Source organism: Delphinapterus leucas, chromosome 4 (genome assembly GCF_059928025.1).
Source record: "Delphinapterus leucas isolate spDelLeu-1000000601 "Yukka" chromosome 4, BTC_Dleu_Yukka2, whole genome shotgun sequence".
Classification (NCBI taxonomy): domain Eukaryota; kingdom Metazoa; phylum Chordata; class Mammalia; order Artiodactyla; family Monodontidae; genus Delphinapterus; species Delphinapterus leucas.
Window position 1 is genome coordinate 15885152 of NC_143132.1, and position 21897 is coordinate 15907048.

Below are 21897 nucleotides of genomic sequence, written 5' to 3' on the forward strand. Positions count from 1 at the left end.
CGGCAGCCCCTGGAAGCTTGGCTGTCAATGAGTATTTCCCGCTCGCGTGTGACTCTGGGGTTATTGAAATACTTCTAAAGTATGGGTACCAGGTGGTGGTGGTCAGACATTTGGAGTCTCCTGGATAGATACCTTACTCAAACACATCGCATCTGAAGGCTGGCTAAGAGGGGACATTTAAAGTTCACGCTTTTTTCCCTAATTCTGTCCAGTCGACTTCTAAAGTTGAATATGTAAATAGTCTTGAACTAACCTTGCCGACACAGGGTAAAATTTACAAATATTTACTGTTTACTCGTTAGAAATAGGTAAGTGCCAAGCCCTCTGTAAAGTGAAATAAACATAGGCCTCATCGCCCTGGACTATAGTCTTATGCAGAAGACAAAATAATTGCTAGGAAAAAAAGATGCAGGTGGCAATAGAAAAGCAGGCAAGGGATATAAACAGGTAATTCACAATAAAAGAGCATGATATGAAGAAATATTCATCTTTATTAGTAATCTGATAAAACTAGGTTAAAGTGGCATCCTAGGTACTTCCCTGGTGGCGCAGTGGCTAAGAATCCGCCTGCCAATACAGGGGACACGGGTTCGATCCCTGGTCTGGGAGGATCCCACATGCCGCGGAGCAACTAAGCCCATGAGCCACAACTACTGAGCCTGCGCTCTAGAACCTGTGAACCACAACTACTGAAGCCCGCGTACCTAGAGCCCGGGCTCCACAACAAGAGAAGCCACCGCAATGAGAAGCCCACGCACTGAAACGAAAAGTAGCCCCTGCTCGTTGCAACTAGAGAAAGCCTGTGCGCAGCCAGAAGACCCAACACAGCCAAAATAAATAAATAAAAAGAAAGTGGCATCCTAATCTGTCCAATCGGCCAGAGTAACGATGGTTAAATTTTGGGGGAAACTGGCTCTCTTGCTCTTCACTGCTGATATAATTTAAGTTTTCTTCATTCAGCACATAGGCTTTTTTTTTTTTTTTTTTCTATCCTAAAACAGGCTTAGGGCCATTGTACCACCTGCTTCCTCTTCCTAGAATGCTGTTCCCTTTTGATCTTATTCTAATTTTGTTCACACTTTAAAAGTCACTTCCTCACAAAGAAATTGGCTGCGCAATCTAGGAAACATAGCTACCCGATCACTCACATCACCTTATTTACTTCTCTACCCAGCAATTATCACTATCTGGTATTTTTCTTTCATAGTTACCTACATTTACCTCCTCCCCCAGCCTATCCCCTTGCCTCCATAGATACACAGAAACAAGGAGATATAAGCTCTTTGAGAAATGGGACATCTTTGTCTTGTTCATAGCTGTATCTCTAATACCTGGAAGTGTTTGGAACACAGTGCTTAATAAATACTTACTGAAGAAATATAGTCATGAGAAATGCTTGTACAAGAATGTTCATAGCAGCCTTATTCATAACAGTTTAAAAACTGCAAACAGCCCACATCTCCATCAAAAGAGGAATGGAAGAACTGTGGTATAGTCACAGTGGACTACAGCAGTCACTGTGGTATAGTCACAGTGGAATACAACTAAGCAAAAAAAAGAAATTACTGATACACACAAAAACATGGATGAATCTTTATACTGAAAGAAGCCTTACACAAATGTACCTACTGTATAATTCCATCCATATGAAGTTTTGGAACAGACAAAACTAATTGTGGTGGGAGAAAAAATCAGAGTAGTGGTTGCCTCTTGGGTTGGGTGGGGACTGACTGGGAAGGAGCATTTAGGAACTTTCTGGGGTGCTGGTAATGTTCTATATCTCAATAGGATTTGAGTTACAAAGGTGTTTGCGTTTGTCAAAACTCAGCAAATATACATTTAAGATGTTCATTTCATTTTTACTTCAAAAGAAAAAACTGATAGGGATAGAGTAGGATAATCAAATAGCTCAGAAATCCCATTAGGGGATTGTAGATAAAGAGGGAACTTTAGGGGGCTTTGGGAGACCACAGTAAGTTAATGATCGCTCAAGAATGCAGGTTTGCCTAACCACAAAACCATACAACAGAAGTATGAGGCATGCCTCAAAACAATAAAACAATGGTAGCATGAGACTCACATCCTGCCCAGTGAGCTCAGTAAGTTAATGACTCCTAGGACATGCTCTCTGTACACATAAAAAACAATAATTTATGGAAAGGTGACACTTCAAAGTGAAAGACCCTCATTGTACTGAGACCTAAAATAATTTTTCCATAGTGCCATGACAGTCCCGGCTTGACCATGTAGGGACAAGAAAAACTCCCCTGCCCAACCTGGAGGAGGAGCTGATGATGGAAACATGACATCTACTCAAGAATGAGGAAGAAGGTGGTCTTTTCCCCCTCCCCACTTTTCCTTTGATTATAAAAATGTAACCCACGAAGTACTCGGGGCAGCACAACACTCGCCTGCCCGCCTGTATGCCTCACAAGCGTCCTATTCTAATAAGTCACTTCTTATCCATCACTTTGCCTCTGGCTGAATTCTTTCTGCCCTGAGACATAAAGGAGCAGAGCTCCTGGGAGCGCCCCCCCCCAAAAAAAAGAAAACGCCACCTAGCAGTTTCAGTAGTACCTGACATCAATGGATATCAGTTTACAAACCTCATTTATGAGATTTCTACAATGAATATGTAACATAAAGGAAAAAGTGCATTGTGTATATTTAGTTCGTGAAGAAAAACATTTTTAATTACTCTCGTGTTGGAGTCGCGTTCAAACTGTCCTTTTATTAGCCGGGACAAGTTTCTGTGCATGCACAGGGTCCTTCCTAAGGTCGCCAAGGCCAGCATCCACGCTCAACTGTTCCTACTGCCTTGCTACTCAGCGTCCTTCAGGGACCAAAAGGATCGTTACTGCTTGGGAAGACCTTAGGAATGCAGAAAGTGGGACCCCACCACTACCTACCGAATCCCGAGCTGCATTATATACCAAGATCCCCGAAAGATTCCGCTGCAAGTTCAAATTTGAAGAGCGTTATTTTAAAGGACCATTTCCTGACTCAGGAAACTTGCCGGCTATGCTTCTCACTAACAGTGGCAGCAGCTGGGAAACGCCAATCCGGGAGAACAAACACTCCGCGACCGAGAAAAAGGAAGCTGGGCCCAGGAATCCCACTGGTCTCTGCTCGGGCTTCCGGGAAGAGCGGGCCTACGAGTGCGCATGCGCCAGCCCCGGATGACTCGGTCTCGGTCTCCCAGGCTGCCGGGCCAGAGCGGTTCGTAGACTTCCGGTTGCCTAGCCCTAGAATTTTGAGGCTCCCTCCGGATGAGAACTGAGCTGTCCGTACAGCCAGGACACTCGGGGTTACAGCACCGAGGGGGTCCATGGCTCGAGGTGAGTCCCTGTCCACTGGTGCTCAGCGGGATTGGAGGGGGTCCCTCGCTGCAGCGGCCCCTTCCACGTCCCGGGAAATTGGCTACCTGCTGGCACCCCCTTCCCACGACCTTCTCACCGCTCATTGGTTAGAGCTGGCTTCAGGGTTTCATGGCCCCGCCCACCCCTTTACCTTCCCCACGCCACCCCGCTACCCTCGCCCTTCCCCTCACCCCCGCCCCCGGCCTGGTCAGTCGTTAGGGGCGAGGGTGCCTGCGTATCACGCTTCGGTAGTGGCCCTGGCAACTTTCTGAGACGGTTAGGACTCGGGCAGCGAGACGCGCTCCTCCCTTAAAAAAAAAAACAAAAACCTGGGGGGGGGGGGTGAAAAGGATTCCGCTCAGGAAACTCAAGGTTCATTCTGCGTTCTTACAACATTCATTAAAATCTCGAGTCAGAAACTTCTCATAAGGGTGTTTCTGGGACTGAAATCTCATCAATGAAAATAATTTGACAAATCGCTTATTGTGACATCACTCCCGTAGCTGTCTACCCGTAGGTCTATTAGTCCCAAACTTTGCTGGTTCCATTTCATCTTCCAGACCTCCAAACTCAATGAGGCCTCCTCCCAAATTCACTCACTCCCTGAGTAAACAAACGTGCCTTTAAATAAATGTCGATTACTCCCCAAATTATATCTTCAGCCGGATCTCATAATTGTACATCTAACTGCCTGCTGGACATCTCTGCTTAACAGGTGTCCTGATCGGCACTTCATTACCTAGTATGTCTAAAACCAAACTTCAGATTTCCATCATCTTCCCCATCTAAGTAAATGGCAGATCCATCGTTCCAGTTTCTTAAAGCCTTGGAGTTATTCTTACATATCACATATAATTCATCAATAATCCTATTGGTTCTATACGAAATCTATGTCCAGAACATGAACAGTTGCTTACCACCTCCATCGCCATACCTTAATCCAAGCCACCATCACCTCTCCTCCTATCATTGTAGTGCCTACCTGGTCACCCTGCTTCCATCCTTGTTCCCCTACCCTCTTGCCAGCAGTGAGTGCGGGCCTCTTCATAAGTAAGTCAAACCCCTCCAGTGGCCTTCCATATCAGTCAGGATAAAATCCCAAATCCTAGCCATCCCTATGAGTTCCAACATGAACTGCCCCATATTTCCTTTCTAACCTTTGTGTCCTTATAAAACCCTGCCCCTGGCTCATTCGGCCCCAGCCGCCTGGTGTAGCACCATCCTCTTTGATGGACTTTGGGCATGCTGTTCCTTTTGCATGGAAAACTTTTTGCCTAGTTAAACACATGGCTTTCTTCTTCAGTGCCTTCAGGTCTCTTCCCTGCAGTCACCTTAGCAGAGAGGCTGTCCCTGACCACCCCGTGTAAAATTCAACCACCTACCCTGCAACTTGAGCCTTATCTTCTTTATCTTCTTCATAACCGTTATTCACTGGACATACATATATGTGTGGGTTTTGTTGTTATGGTCTTCTCCCACTAGATTAAATCTCTGAGAGCGGAGTTTTTTTTGTTACGTTTATCCATTGTTATAGTCTTAGTGCTTGACACACAATAGGTGCTCAGGAAACATTTGTTGGGGCTTCCCTGGTGGCGCAGTGGTTGAGAATCTGCCTGTTAATGCAGGGGACACGGGTTCGAGCCGTGGTCTGGGAGGATTCCGCGGAGCAACTGGGCCCGTGAGCCATGGCCACTGAGCCTGCGCGTCCGGAGCCTGTGCTCCGCAACGGGAGAGGCCACAACAGTGAGAGGCCCGTGTACCCCCCCCCCACACACACAAATATATATATATATATATATATATATATACAAAGTCTCTAGAGAGTAAAGCAAACATATTTAAAGGAGGGAGGCATGTGCAGTTCTAACTGTGTAGAGAAGAGCAAATATCATTAGGTCTGGAAAAAATGTTTGGGGGTCAGATAGGTTTGGGATACTATGCATACTAAATCCTCTTGTTAGAAATTCATGGTGCATATTGGCATCTAACAATAAAGACTCTGAGAAATCACACACAAAAAGTGTGCCGTATAATTTATTGTCCTAGACTTCTCTGGTGATCCAGTGGTTAAGACTCCATGCTTCCAATGCAGGAGGCACGGGTTCAGTCCCAGGTTGGGGAAGTTCCACATGCAGCGAGGTGTGGCCAAAAAAAAAAAAAAAAAAGAGTTTATTGTACAAATGGGGTCACTTTTGTCTAGGATAAATACTAAACCAGTCAGGACAAGATGACCCATGGTCACCCTAGAGAAACCTGTTGAGCTTTGTGTCATTCAGCATTTCAAGAACTTATTTAAGAACACAATGCTTTATGTATTTTTTTTTCCCAGCATGGCATTGACACCCTGGTAAGGCGTTTTAAGGACATGAGTTGAAAACCACTGGGATTGGGAATGATTAGGTGGTGTTGGCATTGGTTTATACTCTGATCTGTGGAGACTGCCTATAGTATACAAGACATTATTTTCATATTTTCCTGATTCGTGTCCAGTTAATCCTAATGAAGTCAACACCCCACCACATTAATCATTCCCATAATCTTTGGTGTTGTTTTTGACAGGACCCATTGCAGCTACTGACCTGACACCTCTGAGTAGTTTGCATTTCTTTTTAAGTGGAAGAACTTTTTTTGCTCTTTAAAAGTACCATAGAGTGAACTAGCTAAATTGTTGGCCAAGTACCATTTTCTGATGTTAAAGAAATGACCCAACTATATTGGATGAAATAAAGAAGACTTGAATTAATAGACATGTTCTTAGAGGGCTTATAATGGATCATGCAAGACACCCTTTGGGAAGTGGATCCGCTCTCAATACGCTGGCATTTTGTGATACTGTGTCTTTGAAACTAACAGCCAGATGGTGAACTGGTATAAATTCACTCTGTTACTGACCAGGGTTCTTGGCTTCCTTAATCAATAGAAATTGATAAGAGGCCAGACAAGAAATTCAGGCAGGGCTTTATTGGAACCCCTGCTGCAGCAGGAGGGAGTGAAAACAAGTAACAAGTTCCCTTGCTCACTCCGGGGGCAGGGGGAGCCGTTTCCTTATATGGGGTGAGGATAGGGGTGGGTCCAGGGGTCGGGGTGGTCTGCCCACCCCCTTGGTGGTGCTGTGTGGCTTTTTGGTCTTTTTGTATGTTGTTCATAATTTGCCCCAGTTGCGCCTGCATGTAGTCGAATTTTTAGTCCCTTATAGTTTCTTTGTATTTTTTTGCTCGAGGAGACATTTGTCCGCTTGCAGGCACTGCAGCAAAAAGTCCCAGGTCCCAGCCTGTCTCAACTCTATTGGGTAGCTGTCAGGGTCGTTAGCCAGTATGCCTTTCCCCCCACCCGCCGGGAACCTAGCACACCTCCACCCCATTCTCCCAGACCACAACACTGTTGCCCAATCACCGATTATGTGAACTTTTCCCTAATAGATAGTTGGCGCCCTCTTGCTTGTTTCAGTATACTTCTATCAGACACTGCATACAATCAGTATAATGACAATGTGGAGTGTGAATTGATGGTTGATGGAGAGATTAGAGGCAGAGGCCAGGTAAGAGGAGTCATGGTTCTGGAAGGAAATAGATGCACACTCAATTTTGAAACTTTGAATAGGCTGTTTCATAAAGGGGCTATTTACAGAGGTGTGGCCACGTTTAAAGGAACTATGACTATCCCTTGGCTGAAAGTTCTGCTGGAGCTAAAGAAGGGCTGCCTGCAGAAGCTTGGTCATAGAGGGTCACAGCCATTGTCAGAATACCACCAAAGCAAGGAAGGAGTAGTGAGGAAATACCCTAGCCTCTTTCTCCTCCCATCCTCCCACTTCCTGCCAGAACATTGGCTGAACCCAACCACAAGGAAGGCAGAAGACTTGGGTGCTATAGGCTATAGAGGTCAGCTGTCCAGAGTCCAGGGCAGGGAAAAGAAGGGCCAACAATGGATTTAGAGGATAATAAGAAAGTAACCAGCACAAGAAGAAATATTCCAAATGATGTGTCCCTGAATTAGACCTTGGTAGTTGGGCTTGTGAAGAAGGGACAGGTTCAGGCCTATGCTGTTTTTCTTGTGCTTTCCTGCCTTGCACACCTGTTTTCTCTCCCCACTGTGCCTCCTCCTCCCTTGTCTAAGTCTTACCCTTCCTTCAAGGCTCAACTCATATCTTGCTGCCTTCCTCAAATCTTTCCTGATGACCTATTTCATTGATTATGCTCTTATCTTAATCCTTGTGATAATACCTATACTGGTCATTAAGCACTTGGCCTTTTTACCTTCATTGTTCTATATTTTATTAGATATAAGTCCTGATCTTTGAACTAAATAGAAAGTTCCAAGAAGGAGTGAAGGATTAAGCTCTACATATAGTAGCTGCTTGATAAACCTTTACCAAAGATTAAAAGGAATTCCATGAAGACACCAGTAGCTGAAATAATGGTGTTTGATTTCACGGAGTAAATTCTCATTGAGAAGGTAAGCCATGTTTGCCTGTGCAACAGTGGGATTGAGCTCTTCTTTTCCATTCGGAAGAGTAACCTTATTTTTTTTCTGGTGAATTTAGAAGTACTACATGCTAATCATAAAACGTCAAACAATATAGAAGCACACAAACTGAAAAGTGAAAATCCTTCTCTTCTTCCCTCTACCCACATTTAGCCAACTGTTAATAGTTTGGTGAATTCTCTTTGTGATTTTTTTTCAAGTATGTGTGATGGTATAAGAATGAATAGTAATATCATTATTTATTGATTAAGATTATGTATATTGCTCTACAATCTACTATTTTAGGTAACCATATAAAATGAACATCAATGTTAACATCCATTTTTAAAATTATCTCATAGTATTCTACTGTTTGAATATACAGGCATACCTCATTTTATTGCACTTTGCAGATACTGTGATTTTTACAAATTGAAGGTTTGTGGCAACCGTTGAGCACATCTATTGGTGCCATTTTTCCAACAGCATATGCTCACTTTGTGTCTCTCTGTCATCTTTGGATTGGTATCCAGACATCCAAGGGTACCAACCGGAAAATAAAAAAGAAAAATTTAAGCCCTAACAAAAACCTTCTCTATCTAATAAGGTATCAAGAAAAGTACAGTCTAGCAAGACAGAAAACATCTAAATAATAAATACTGTATACCAGGCAAATCCCACAAAAACACTGTGACCTCTCCCCTACTAACACCAGCAAAGGGAGCCCAGATTCCATCTTCACTGAGCTGTAATAAGCACCTAATGCCCACCCCTTGTCAGAAAGGTGCCAAAAATGTCTGAGTTGGGACCCAGGACTTTCCTCCCTGCTAGGCAGTAACAAGGACTGCACTACAGTGTCAGTGTCAGCCCCATGTCAGGTCCATGTCAGACCACATGAAGAGTTTGTATGTCTGCGTGATGCAGCAATAACAAGGGACCCTCTTTTATCCCCTTCTGGGGTGTTGTCAGAGAGGTCTAGTGGAAAGTCAGAGCTCTCAACACCACCTACCATTAACAAAGCCACCCCTAACCCTGGTGTTAGTGGAGGCCACCTGGGGAGCAATAATGAGGCACTCCTATCACTCCCAACCAGGGAGGTATCCTTAGAGGCCTACAGTGGCACTAGAATTCCCATCCTCACCCAGCAGTAATGAAGAACTCTCTCCACTCCCCTACTTACCTTAGATGTCAATAAAAGCTGAGTAGGGAACCTGGATTTCTATCACACTTGGTAGTAATGAAGCAGCACCCACCTCTTCCCCTCCTGAAGCATTATCAGGTAAAGCATGCTAAATTGGAAGATTTAAATAATATCCAGAGTCTCTTAATACCCCAAATGTCCAAGTTTCAATCAAAATCGCTCATCATACCAAGGACAATGACAATCTCAAACTAAATGAAAAAAGAAAATCAATAGATGCCAATACTAGAATGACAGAGATGGGAGAATTATCTGACAAAGATTTTAAAACCCCTATCATAAAAATTTTCAACAGGCAATTACAAACACACTTGAAGCAAATGAAAAAAATAGAGTCTCAGTAGAGAAACAGAAGATAGAAAGAAGAACTAAAAAGAAATGTTAGAAATGAAAAATATAACAACCAGAATTAAAAACACAGTAGATAGAATCAACACCAGAAGGAAAGGAGCAAAGGAAAGAATCAGCAAACTGGAAGTTACAACAAAAATTACCCAATCTGAATAACAGAGAGGAAATAGACCAAAAATAAATAGAGTTTTAGGGACATGTGAGACTATAACAAAAGATCTGACATTCATGTCTTCCCAGGAGAGGAGAAAGAGGACAGAACTGAAAATGTACTTGAAGAAATAATGGCTGAAAATTCCCCAAATTTGTCAAAAGGTATAAACAGATTCAAGAGACCAGATTAATGTCAAGCAAGATGAACCCAAAGAAATCCACATCAAGACACATCATAGTCAAAGTTCCAAAAACTAAAAGAAAGATATCTTGAAAGCAGCAAGAGCAAAATGAACCTTAGCTATAAGGGTAAACAATTCAAATAACAGAGCATTTTTCATCAGAAACTATGGAGACCAGAAGGAAGAGGCATAATACTGTTCAAATACTGAAAGTAAAGAACTATCATCCCAGAATACTTATATCCAGTGAAAATATGCTTCAGGAATGAAGGAGAAATCAAGACATTCTATGATAAAGGAAAACTAAGAGAATTTGTAAGACTTACCCTAAAAGAATGGCTAAAGTAAGTTTTCTAAACAGAAAAGAAAAATAAAGGAATTATGGAGGAAATATCATGACTGAGCAAAAATATAAATGAATAAAATGGATTTTCCTTGAGTTTTCTACATCATATTTGATGGCTGAATCAAAAATTATTACACTGTTGTTCTAAATATATGTAGAAGAAAAATTTAAGATCACTATATTATTATTTTTTTAACATCTTTATTGGGGTATAATTGCTTTACAATGGTGTGTTAGTTTCTGCTTTATAACAAAGTGAATCAGTCATACATATACATATGTTCCCATATCTCCTCCCTCTTGCATCTCCCTCCCTCCCTAAGATCACTATATTATTAACAGAGGAAGGTAAAAGTAAAAGTGACATAAGGTTTCTGTATTTCACTGACACTGGTAAAATATGATACCAGTAGACTGTTATAATTTGTATATACATATGTGTGTAATTATATATATATAATATTATATATATATAATTTAGAGTAACCACTAAAAAAGCTATAAAAAGAAATACAGGCAAAAACATTATAGATTAACCAAAATGGAATTGCAAAATATTTTCAAAAAGGCAGGAAAAAAACGCCAAAGAAATAGAAAACAAAATGGTTGACTTAAGACATAACATATTAATATTGCATTAAATGTAAATGTCTAAATACTATAATTAAAAGATAGAGATTGCCGCCCACATACACACAGAGTTATCTCATCCAAAATGTCAATAGTGCCAATATTAAGAGATGCTGAACTAAAGTCTAGACCCAAGACTTTCAACAAATTCATGTTTTCTACTGCATACACACTGCTGCTTTCCAAGGTAGCTGGTGTTGACAGTACTGAGCCTTTCTGAAGTTCTGCAGCTCCCTTCCCCACCTGACCAAGAAGTTAACAGAGGGAAGAAAGCTGAAATCTGTCAGTTATAATTCATTCACCCCTTTCCATCTTCCAGAATTTTGTTGACAGCTTTTATCTATTATTTCCTCTCCCTTTGTCTTTAAGAATCTGTTCCTTTACTCTAGTTTAAATGGGGGAAAAATAGAGAAAGAGAAATAAATACATGTGCTCAGCCTTCGTGTTTTATTAGAAAGCCCCACACTTTGTCTTGCAAATGAAATTAAAATCAATTTATCAAATTCTAAAAAAATTTTTTAAATCATATTTTGATTAGCAGATTGGTAACCTTTATAACCTTGGAGTGGGGAAGACTTTTCTAACAAAGATTCAAAGTCCAGAATCTGTAAAAGAAAAGGCTGGTGAGTTTGCCTCCTTAAAAATAAAAACTCATGAATGGCACACACAGACACAAAACACCATAAAAAGACTATGTATTAAGAATTTTTTTTAAAGGAGGGGACTGTGTAAAAATTTTAAACTTCCATGTAGCAACTTTCTGGAAGGCAACTTGGCAATATCTACCAAAATTTTTAAATGCTGTACCAACCAGCCACCTCTACAGACTGATTCTTGAATATACAGTATTCACAGTTCAACATGCACATATATATATATATATATATATATATATAAAAACTACCATTATAGAAGTATTCATAATAGAAAAAATCTGGAAGCAACCCAAGTGCCCATCAGTAGATAACAGACGCAATAAATTATGACATATCTACATGATTCAGTATGACAGTCAACCACTAGAAAGAATGAGATAAAACAATATGTGCTGACAGTGAATAGATCTGCAAAATATATTTGGGGGGAAGAGGGATAGGAAGTAAGGAAAAAAGATGTGTATATATGATCCCTGTAGATACATTTTAATTATATATTTAATTCTCTACATTTATTTACACATTATACCAACATGTGTTTTCTATATATGTATAATGCCTAAAATGTTTTCTGTTTCTGAAACACCTAAAACTCTGCCTTGGATCGGGGACTTGGACAGATAGGGGAAGCAGTCACCAGCAGCAAACTGTATCTTCATTTTATAACCTTTCTCTGCCATTTGAATTTTATAATCTTGTACTTTTTTTTTGTAATGTTAACATGGGTTACTTGAGCTGTGGGATAATTAGCCTTTATTCTCCCTTTTTCACATTCTTCTACTTTTTAAAAAAACTAACGAATATTAAGTTAAGAAGGAAAAATTAACCGTCCACATAACTAACTCTCTTACTTATTCTTTTCATTCTAATTTTCCAAGGTAACCAGTCAGAGCCTCTATCCTTGTTATATCATTGATATGGCGTTTGACTACATAATTAGTTTACTTCAATGTAATTGCTCATTGTGGCAGCTCAAGATGCCACATCAACTATCTAGAAACAGAAGAATTTGGTGCCTGCTTATTATTAGAGTTTTATGGCTCTCATTGGATTGTCCTGTTCTTTGGGTCCTTAGCATATTACATCTGAAAGTAGAATAGCCAGAAGGTATTCTGATTAACTTTCATATTTTATGAAGAAATCAAATTTTCAATAAGTTTCCATATTCAGTAAGTACCCATATTGAGTTCTCCCAAGATTGTATAATACTTGTAAATGTCTCTATTATCCTATCTTCCTAGAACCCTACAGATATCCAAAAATGATTGAGATCGAACAGGCAGAGGCCCAGCTCTCTGAGTTAGACCTGCTAGCCAGTATGTTCCCAGGTGTGAATGAGCTCATAGTGAATGACCAGCTGGCTTTAGCAGAACTAAAAGATTGCATTGAAAAGAGGACAATGGAAGGACGATCTTCAAAAGTTTACTTTACTATCACTATGAACCTGGACATATCTGAGGAAGCAGTGGTAATTCAGTTTTACTTTTGGAAGCATGTTTCATGTTTACTTTTGAAACATGTCTCAACTTAAAACAGCCCTTACGGCATTTTTTTCTCTCTCTCTCTCTCTCTTTTTTTTTTTTTATCAGGTGATGTTTTCTCTGGCCTGTGTTCTTCCCTTTAAATACCCTGCAGTTCTGCCTGAAATTACTGTCAGGTATGTTACAGAAACTGGCCAATTCTAGAGGTCAAAACTAATCTGAGAATAAAAGCAATTCTCAAGTTTGTTTTCTGTTCCAAGAAAATTGATTTAATTTTTTAATCCCGTATCTTTTCCATCAGATCAGTATTATTAAGTAGATCCCAGCAGGCTCAGCTGAATACAGATCTGACCACATACCTACAAAAGAATTGTCTTGGAGATGTCTGTATATTGAATGCCACAGAGTGGGTTAGAGAACACGCTTCTGACTATGTCAGCAAAGACAACACACCTTCCCCTGTTCCAGGAAGTACAGTCCAGCCAGTTGACCTCATTCTCACAAGACTCTGGATCTACAGCCATCACATCTACAACAAATGCAAAAGAAAGAACATTCTAGAGTGGGCAAAGGAGCTTTCCCTATCTGGGTTTAGCATGCCTGGGAAACCTGGTGTTGTTTGTGTGGAAGGCCCACAAAGTGCCTGTGAAGAATTCTGGTCAAGGTTGGCTTTCACAACTTTTGTATGCCTTGTCAATAATTTTAGTACTAAACACGATACTAGAGATGTGGAAATCAGTATGTATGGGGACTCAGTCTAAAACAGCACTCACATATGATCAGCATCACTCCCTTCACCTGATACAGGGCACAAAGAAGATGTTCTGTAGATAGATGTTAAATCGAGCCCCGGCCCAAGATGGTGTCTACTGTCCCCTCCATGTCTATGGATCTGATTCTCCCCTCATCTTAGTGATGCTGTAAATTGTGTGAACCCTGTGAAACAAGGGGGTTTCTAATCTTCTCATTTCTGAGAAGTCCCTTTGGGAGGTCGAGATTCAGCAATTTCCACATTTCTAAAATGCTAATACAAGGCAGTGATAATGGCAATAAGTGAGTTTGGGGGTGGGATTATAACCAGAATCATATTTGATTAAAATAAAATCCATGTGAGATAAAAGTAGATTTCTTTACTTCTAGGAAAAGGCACTGAGAAATCTGTTTCATAACTTCTATTTTCAGTGCCTTAGAATACACAACACATTTTCAAAATTTCTACTCTGACAATTTCTTTCAGACTCAGAAAATTAAACTGGAAGAGAATTTTAATTCGCCATCGAGAAGACATTGCTTTTGATGGTACAAATGAGGAAATGGAAAGACAAAGAAAATTTTCAGTTTTTGAAGAAAAAGTATTCAGTGTTAATGGAGCCAGAGGAAACCACATGGACTTTGGTCAACTGTATCAGTTTTTAAATGCCAAAGGATGTGGGGATGTTTTCCAGATGCTCTTTGGTGTGGAAGGACAAGGAGCAGAAGAGTAGTTGAAAGTGTTTTGCTACTGTTGGTCTTTTGACTTTCTCCCCGACTCTTTCTTGAAAGATTAAGTAATTTCCCTTTAGTCCCATTCTAAAATGTTAAGGGGGAGAAAAAGAGGAAAAGTAGTATAGCTGAAATGCATCTGTTAAAAATATTCATGATTGAATGCAGAACCGAGTTTGGTTTTTTTTGTTTGTTTGTTTGTTTTGCGGTACGCGGGCTTCTCACTGTTGTGGCCTCTCCTGTTGCGGAGCACAGGCTCCGGACGCGCAGGCTCAGTGGCCATGGCTCACAGGCCCAGCCACTCCGCGGCATGTGGGGTCTTCCTGGACCAGGGCACGAGCCCGTGTCCCCTGCATCGGCAGGCATACTCTCAACCACTGCACCACCAGGGAAGCCCAGAACTGAGTTTTAAATTATAATCTTAAAAGTGTTGATAGACATGTCTTGACATATTAACTACCTATTTTGAAAGAGAAGTTAATTATATTTGAGGACGATAGAGTTGGTGTTAACTTGCCACTTATTCCCAATCCCCTTCCCCTTTATCTGCCTCCACTAAGAACCTGGGAAAGCTTAATGCTCACTCTCTCCAGGCTCTCTTGCAGCTGGTGGGGGGGCCAGGGAACCTTTGGGAAAACTTTTGCTTCCCTGATTAAAATGATAGATGCAGCTAGGGCACCTCTTCCCTCTCTTTCTGTCCGAAATACCAAAGTGATGGCTGGAGCTGCAGTAGTCCTTTCAACCACGAGGGAAGGATGGGCCAAAAGAGCCACAGAGATGCCAGTCCTCAAGCTGTTAAACTACTGATCGGACACTAGCCGCTGCCTATCTCTAGACAGCTTATTATGAAATAAAACCAGTTTTATTTATATTTCTGTGTCTGTTACTAGCAGTTAAAAGCGAGTTTGCCAAATAGATTTTTTTCAAAGCATTAGTTTTGCATCTGCCCCAGGCACTTGATACAAAGATTAGTGAAATTTTTCTTAAACGGAGTTTTCAGTTCATCTCTATTTTTGTATACTCATGCTCTGCCTCTGCTCCTTGGCTCACCTCACAGAAGGCTTTGAAGCACGAGCAGAGCTCAGACTTTTTAATAGGCCTCAACTATTCATCAAACTGGTAATTTAGAGCATTTGTTTTTGGAAAATTGGATTTTGACAAATTTTTCTCTCTGGAAGTAGCTTTCTGTATATTTATTTTCAGCAAATTGACTTAGAGTCAAATAAACACACTATCTGGATTTTGAGGCCCTCCATAAATCAGTTTCCAAAGTGTTTATTAAATATTTACTAATTGCTAGCACTCAGCTTGGTACTGTGTGTTGGGTATTCCTTGAGAAGTCAGACTTGGATAGAGGAGTAGGCGTGGGGGACATAATGCATTGTTTATCTTAGTAAAAAGTTGGAGGCAATGTACCATGCCCATCACTAAGTGAATTAGTAAATACATTATGCTACATACTATCCAAGTAAAAATCAAAAGTAATAAAGTGGAACTAACAAGGCAATGTGGATAGATCTTAAATATAAACACAAATAAGAATCCGAGTGGTATTCATAGCACAGTGCCTATATTGGCTGCACATCACGGTGCCTCCTCAGATTCCCTCCATGCTGCCCACCTCCCCAGTCCCTGTCAGTTGCCCTGGAAATACTAGTCCTTCCTCCGCTGCCACCACACAGCCAGCTGGACCAGCTGGACGTTTAGTTTCTGACTCCTCCAGCCACTTCCAGATTTGGCTGAAATACCCCACAGAGCATGAGACTGACATCCCTAGAGGCCACCAAAGGGGCCAAATGATGCACATGTTACTTTCAGTAGGACTAAATTGCTATAATTTTTTTAGTCTTTATACATTATTTTAATTAAAAACACATTGTTATGTGTAAATATATAGATCTCAAGTATAATATAAAAACATAGACTACAATAATGTAGCATTATAAGTTTTCTTCCCAGACAGACCTGTCAAATTTAGACATTGGACTATTAACACAGTGACCAAGAGAAGTACAGATTTTCCAACCTCATGATTAATAAATTTTTTTGGAGAGTGGATGGAAGTATTAGAAAACAGCAAATTAGATGGTCCTGCCTACATTATATAATGTAAGAGACACAGTAAAAGCTGTAAGAAACTATAGTTAAATGTTAGAGGCAACATAGCTTTCTTAGACTTTTACCAATGATTATGTACTTCATATATAGACATCCTTAAATGTAAAATTGTTCAGTATGTATCTTTATTCCACAGTGACAGTTTGTCTATGTATTAATCTGAAAAATATCTTGAACTGGAATCATCTATAAAGAAATAATGACAAACCTTTAAAAGAAACTTAGTCCCAGATCAAATCATGTTTAAAAATTAAAAGATCTATAGAAAGCAGGAGTGGAGGCAGGAAACATTGGCTACATGTCCATTTTTATTTGTAAAAGTAATTCCTGTACAAGCAATAGTATTATTGAGTCGAGTAAAACAAAACAAAATTTAAACATTCTAAAATTAATCCCACAAGCCCAAGTGTTCAGTTTGGAGTAACAAAGTCAAAGCCAGTCCTACCATCTGCACATTAATTTGATAAACTGCATTAAAACAACAAAAATACCGCATCTGCTGCGGTGCACAATGGATGATTACTTTCGGCACTTGTATAAAAATAACTGTGACACCGTTTTGTTTTTGGTTTTGGTTTTAGCTGTGTATCAGGGAAACCCAACATAACGTATCATTCGTGAAATTCCATTAAAGCTACAAGGCAGCCAAGAGTTAAAGGCATATAAAGGCAGGTGCACATACATAACTTGCCAGTCCGCTGCCCCCCAAAACAATTATTACAACTACATAGTACAAACTGGGCCCACAAAAATTCTGCAAACGGGGGTACAAAGAGCATGTGCTTCCACTTAAGCACAATCTGGCAATCTGATCCCACCGCGTCGAGGAAGGATGGAGGCCTTAATGACCTTTGTGGACCACTTCGAGGAACAGGGCCTGGCGAGGGAGGGTTCCGGCTCATAATGAAAGGCAGGTGCCTGGCTACCTACGGAAACCGGGGTCCCGAGCGGCTCCCAAGAGCGCTGGGCCTTAACGGACACCACGGCCTTCTCCTACAACTCCGCACCTCCCCCGTGCAGGACCGCCGCACGTGCAGCTACAGAACGCAGCTGGGAGGGGCCCTAGGACTCTTCACGCATGCGCCCCGCCTTCGTCGGCGCGCCCCAGAAGCACCAGCCCGTGAGGGTCGAAGATGTGGTGAGCGCAGGTAGCGTAAGCGCAGCTGGGACAGCTGGATTCGGGTCTGGTGAAAGGATTCAGACCCTGGCTTGAGTACTGCGCTTGTCTTTCGGACGGGGTTCCTGCAACCGTGCCAGTTGCAGCCCTGGCGCTGAGATACGGTTTTTGTTGGGTTGTTGTTGTTGTTGTTGTTTTTTAATACTTAGCTTTTACTCTCTTGGGATTTCCCGGATGTTGCTAACAGCTGGGATGATTGGAGGAATGATGCTCTCTGGGACCTGAGTGGCACCTTCGAGGTTCAGGGTGTCCCCCGATTTTAACCAGGGAATTACTGAAATGGAGGATTAATTTTTTTAATATTAAAAAATATATATTTGGTTTTAAACGGTTATATTTTTTGAAAGAAATTTAAGTAGTTTCAGAGAAGTTTAAATGACACATGTTCTCAACACTATTGTCTTTCTGAGATAGTTTGAGGTTCTAATTTATGATTCTTTAAATAACACTAAGTTTAACCCAAAATGCAAATGATAGGAAAAAGTGATTTTTTTCATAAAGAAAATTCTTAAGTTCATTGGCCTAAAGTTCTTATTTTACCTGAGTTCTTTTTTAAAAATTTATTTTTTGAAGTATAGTTGATTTTCAATGTTGTGTTTACAGCAAAGTGATTCAGTTATACATATACATACATTCTTGGAAAAAGTAATTTTTGATACACCATCACTTTTGTTCTTAAAATATTTTCAAATTATCTATTTTCGAATAGTTCCTAAATAATAATTTGCTTTGGATGATTGAATATAGGCATTTTGCTCATACAGTATGGAGGCTTAATTTCCCCCCCCTCCCCAGGGTGTTTGGCATTTTGGATTTTGTAAACTTGTTCTCTTGCTTTTCCCCACCCCCAAAATATATGTAAATAAGTGTAAGCAATATATTTTTACTAGAAAAGATGACCATTGTAGAAAATGTACAAATAACTGGATGTAAAACTCACTCATAATCTCCTGCCTAAGAAGAAAAATTTTCGTTTTATGTTTTATTTTTTAGTATATTACTTTTGCATATATGTATATGTCGTCTTCCTTTTTTAAACAAGTCATACTGTACATGCTGCTTTGTATCTACCTTTAATTAAACAATAGGTTGTAAACATTTCCATTATATTAAATATTTTCAAGACTGTCTTGTATTCGGTTGTCTGAGTGTACCGTAATTGATTTCAGCAGTTCACTGTTTTGGTCGTGAGATCGTAACATTTTTGGTTTGGTTTGGTTTGGTTTAGTTTAGTTTCAAAAACAAAGCTGCTCTGAGCGTCCATTATTATCCCTTCAAGTTAGATTTCTAGAAGTGGAAATTCACTCTTAAACTCTGGATTTGTCTTGCCAATTGCACTTGTGAAAGGTTGAGAAATGAACATTGCAAGACCTCTAAAATTTACTTTGCCCTAGATTTTTACCAACACTGATTATTATTTTGCCAGTTTAATAGATTGAAAAATCTACATTGGTTTATGTTATTTTCAGTTGACTTTTAGTATGGGCTAATACTTTTTACACGTGTACTGGTCAATTATATTTCCTCCGTGGTGAATTGCCTGTTTATGCCTTATTTATACCTAAATGAGAAGCCTTAAAATATTTATTTGTAAGAACTTTTTTTTAACAGTAAGCATATTAACACCTAGTTAATGTTGCAGATGTTTCCCATGTTTGTCTATTTGTTTTTTCTGACATAGAAAAAAAACTTTCAAATTAATGTTACTGAAATGTATCAATCATTTTTTTTATGGTTTTCTGTCTTTGGAGCATTGACTGGGAATGCTTTCCCTACTCCAGGATAATTTTAAAATGTGTCTATATAACCTTATAACATTTTTTGTTTTAAAAAATCTTATTGTGAAGTAGATATGTAACATTCATACTATTTATCTTACTATGAATATTTACCTTATACAAAAAGGTAAAAAGAAGTAAAAAGTGAATAGTCATAATCTTACCAACTAGTTTAAGAAAACTTTACCGACAAGTAGAACTTTACCACTCTACTACACAAGTGTGGTTGAAATCCTCTTGTGTACTTCTGCTGATTACAATTCTGTTCCTTAGCAGTATTAACCCCACCCTAAAGTATTTATCATTCCCATATATTTCTTTTTTTTATTAATTAATTAATTTAATTTTTGACTGCGTTGGGTCTTCATTGCAGTGCACGGGCTTCCCATTGTGGTGGCTTCTTTTGTTGCAGAGCACAGGCTCTAGGCATGAGGGCTTCAGTAGTTGTGACACACAGGCTCAGTAGTTGTGGCTCACGGGCTCTAGATTGCAGTCTCAGTAGTTGTGGCGCAGGGGCTTAGCTGCTCCACGGCATATGGGATCTTCCTGGACCAGGGCTCGAACCCGTGTCCCCTGCATTGGCAGGCGGATTCTTAACCACTATGCCACCAGGGAAGTCCCCCCATATATTTCTTTGTACTTTAATGACGTGTGTGTGTATCCCTGTACCACATCTTATGGCTTCATTTTTAACATTCAGTCATCAGCAATTCATTTTAGAGTGCTGCATGAAGTAGGTACTAAAGTTATTTTCTCAAAAGGTAAGCAGTTGTTCCAATGATATTTGATGGATAATCCATATTCTTCAGACATTTGAGATGCCACTTTTATCAGAGCCTGAATGTGGGTTCTGGATTTGCCATTCTATTTCAGCTTATTCCTAACAACACTGTTAGGATTGTTACGGCAATATCTTGAGTTTTGAAGTTTAGAAGGACAAATCATTGCTATGCCTGCTTTTCAAAATATCTTTAGCTATTCTTTCATGTTATTCTTTCAGGTGAGCTTTTGAGATAGTTTTGTGATATCTGAAAACAAAATCTTACTGAGAATTCTTTTGGGAGTACATAAGTTACAAACTTAACTTTCAAGATTTGACATCTCAGCTATTGTGATTTCCCATCCTCTCTCTAGTTATAACTCTTTAAATTTTTGTAGCTTTTTTCCTCTACGTACTGCACCTATATATTGTTTTAATTTTTATGTATTTTGGATTTTATAATTATCTTTAATTAGGTCTTTTATTTTAGAACTTGTTTATTATTTTATAACATCAAAATTGATGTTACAATCTGATAGGACAGACTTCTCTCTTCATTGTTTACCAAAAATATCCTTTTGATTCTCCTTTTATTCTTCCAGATAAACTTTTAAATCATGTGTCCAAAGTTCATTAAGACTTTGGTTTACATTAGAGTTATGGATATTTTGATTAGAATTGACATAACATTACCACTTTGGTAGGCACTGTTTAGAGTACTCTGGTTTAAGAGGGTCTCATCTTCAAAAGAGACAACCACTGGGAACTGTTACATAATGGAGACTATTTTCGAATGCCCAAACCAATTATAAAATGGTGTTCTAAGGGGCTTCCCTGGTGGCGCAGTGGTTGAGAGTCCGCCTGCCGATGCAGGGGACACGGGTTCGTGCCCCGGTCCGGGAAGATCCCACATGCCGTGGAGCAGCTGGGCCCGTGAGCCATGGCCGCTGAGTCTGCGCGTCCGGAGCCTGTGCTCCGCAAGGGGAGAGGCCACAACAGTGAGAGGCCCGCGTACCGCAAAAAAAAAAAAAAAAAAATGGTGTTCTAGGAAAATCAAACAGAGACCTGTGTTGTTTGGACTAATTTGAGGGTTTACATCAAGCGATATGGATCCTTGTTATGAAATGTGGGCAGTGTCAAGGAAATAGAAAGAAATGAAATCATGAGATATTTTGAAGTAAGAATAGGCAGAATTTAGTAAACGAGGGCATGGATAATCACCCTGGTCATTTCCCTCAAGTTGTTTTTCCCTGATAAAAGTCCTTGCACAGAAGTCAGTCCAGTTTCTTGACTGGACTTTCCAAAGGCCATGCTAATTCCTTAGTTCACTGACTCTGCCCCTCTCTAGTCCTGTTTGGAGTGCTCTTCCTTAGGTTCTGCTCTTCCTAATTTTGTCCAAGCTTTGGGCTGAAGTTGTCATCCAGGAAGTCTTTCTGACTATTCCAGCACGTTACTCTCCCCCTCCTGTAGCATTTTTGATACGTGACACCCAAATTATCAGTGAATTGCCTGATATCTAGTACTATTTCTTATGGTAAGCTGTTTTCCAGCTGTACTGTATAACTCTTAAGAGGACACTATGATTTGTGCAACTGATGATGTAAGGTATTTTATACAAACAACTTGATTATTTATTTTTATTTAAAATTACATAATAGGGCTTCCCAGGTGGCGCAGTGGTTGAGAGTCCGCCTGCCGATGCAGGGGACATGGGTTCGTGCCCCCATCTGGGAAGATCCCACATGCCGCAGAGCGGCTGGGC

General features: G+C 40.1%; 1 protein-coding gene across 6 annotated transcripts; it reads left to right on the forward strand.

Annotated features, from left to right (window-relative positions):
- Window positions 1–3169: 3169 nt before the first annotated feature.
- On the forward strand, window positions 3170–20539 carry RWDD2B (RWD domain containing 2B). Of its 6 annotated transcripts, none has more exons than XM_089910357.1 (7): window positions 3170–3338; window positions 7637–7811; window positions 9613–11306; window positions 12581–12807; window positions 12929–12996; window positions 13122–13484; window positions 14058–20539. In XM_089910357.1, the coding sequence occupies exons 4-7, from the start codon at window positions 12601–12603 to the stop codon at window positions 14302–14304; spliced, it is 885 nt and encodes a 294-aa protein (XP_089766483.1). In that variant the 5' UTR covers window positions 3170–3338; window positions 7637–7811; window positions 9613–11306; window positions 12581–12600; the 3' UTR covers window positions 14305–20539. The 6 variants fall into 6 exon arrangements, with proteins under 6 accessions (XP_089766483.1, XP_022426834.1, XP_089766481.1 ...); XM_022571126.3 differs by having other exon boundaries at window positions 3171–3338; window positions 9613–10051; XM_089910355.1 differs by having other exon boundaries at window positions 3171–3338; window positions 9613–12807.
- Window positions 20540–21897: the final 1358 nt, after the last annotated feature.

Coding starts and splice junctions, on each gene's coding strand:
- RWDD2B (XM_022571050.3), top strand. Junction 12,808..12,928: donor ACATATCTGAGGAAGCAGTG/GTAATTCAGTTT, acceptor TTTTTTTATCAG/GTGATGTTTTCTCTGGCCTG. Junction 13,485..14,057: donor TGTGAAGAATTCTGGTCAAG/GTTGGCTTTCAC, acceptor AATTTCTTTCAG/ACTCAGAAAATTAAACTGGA.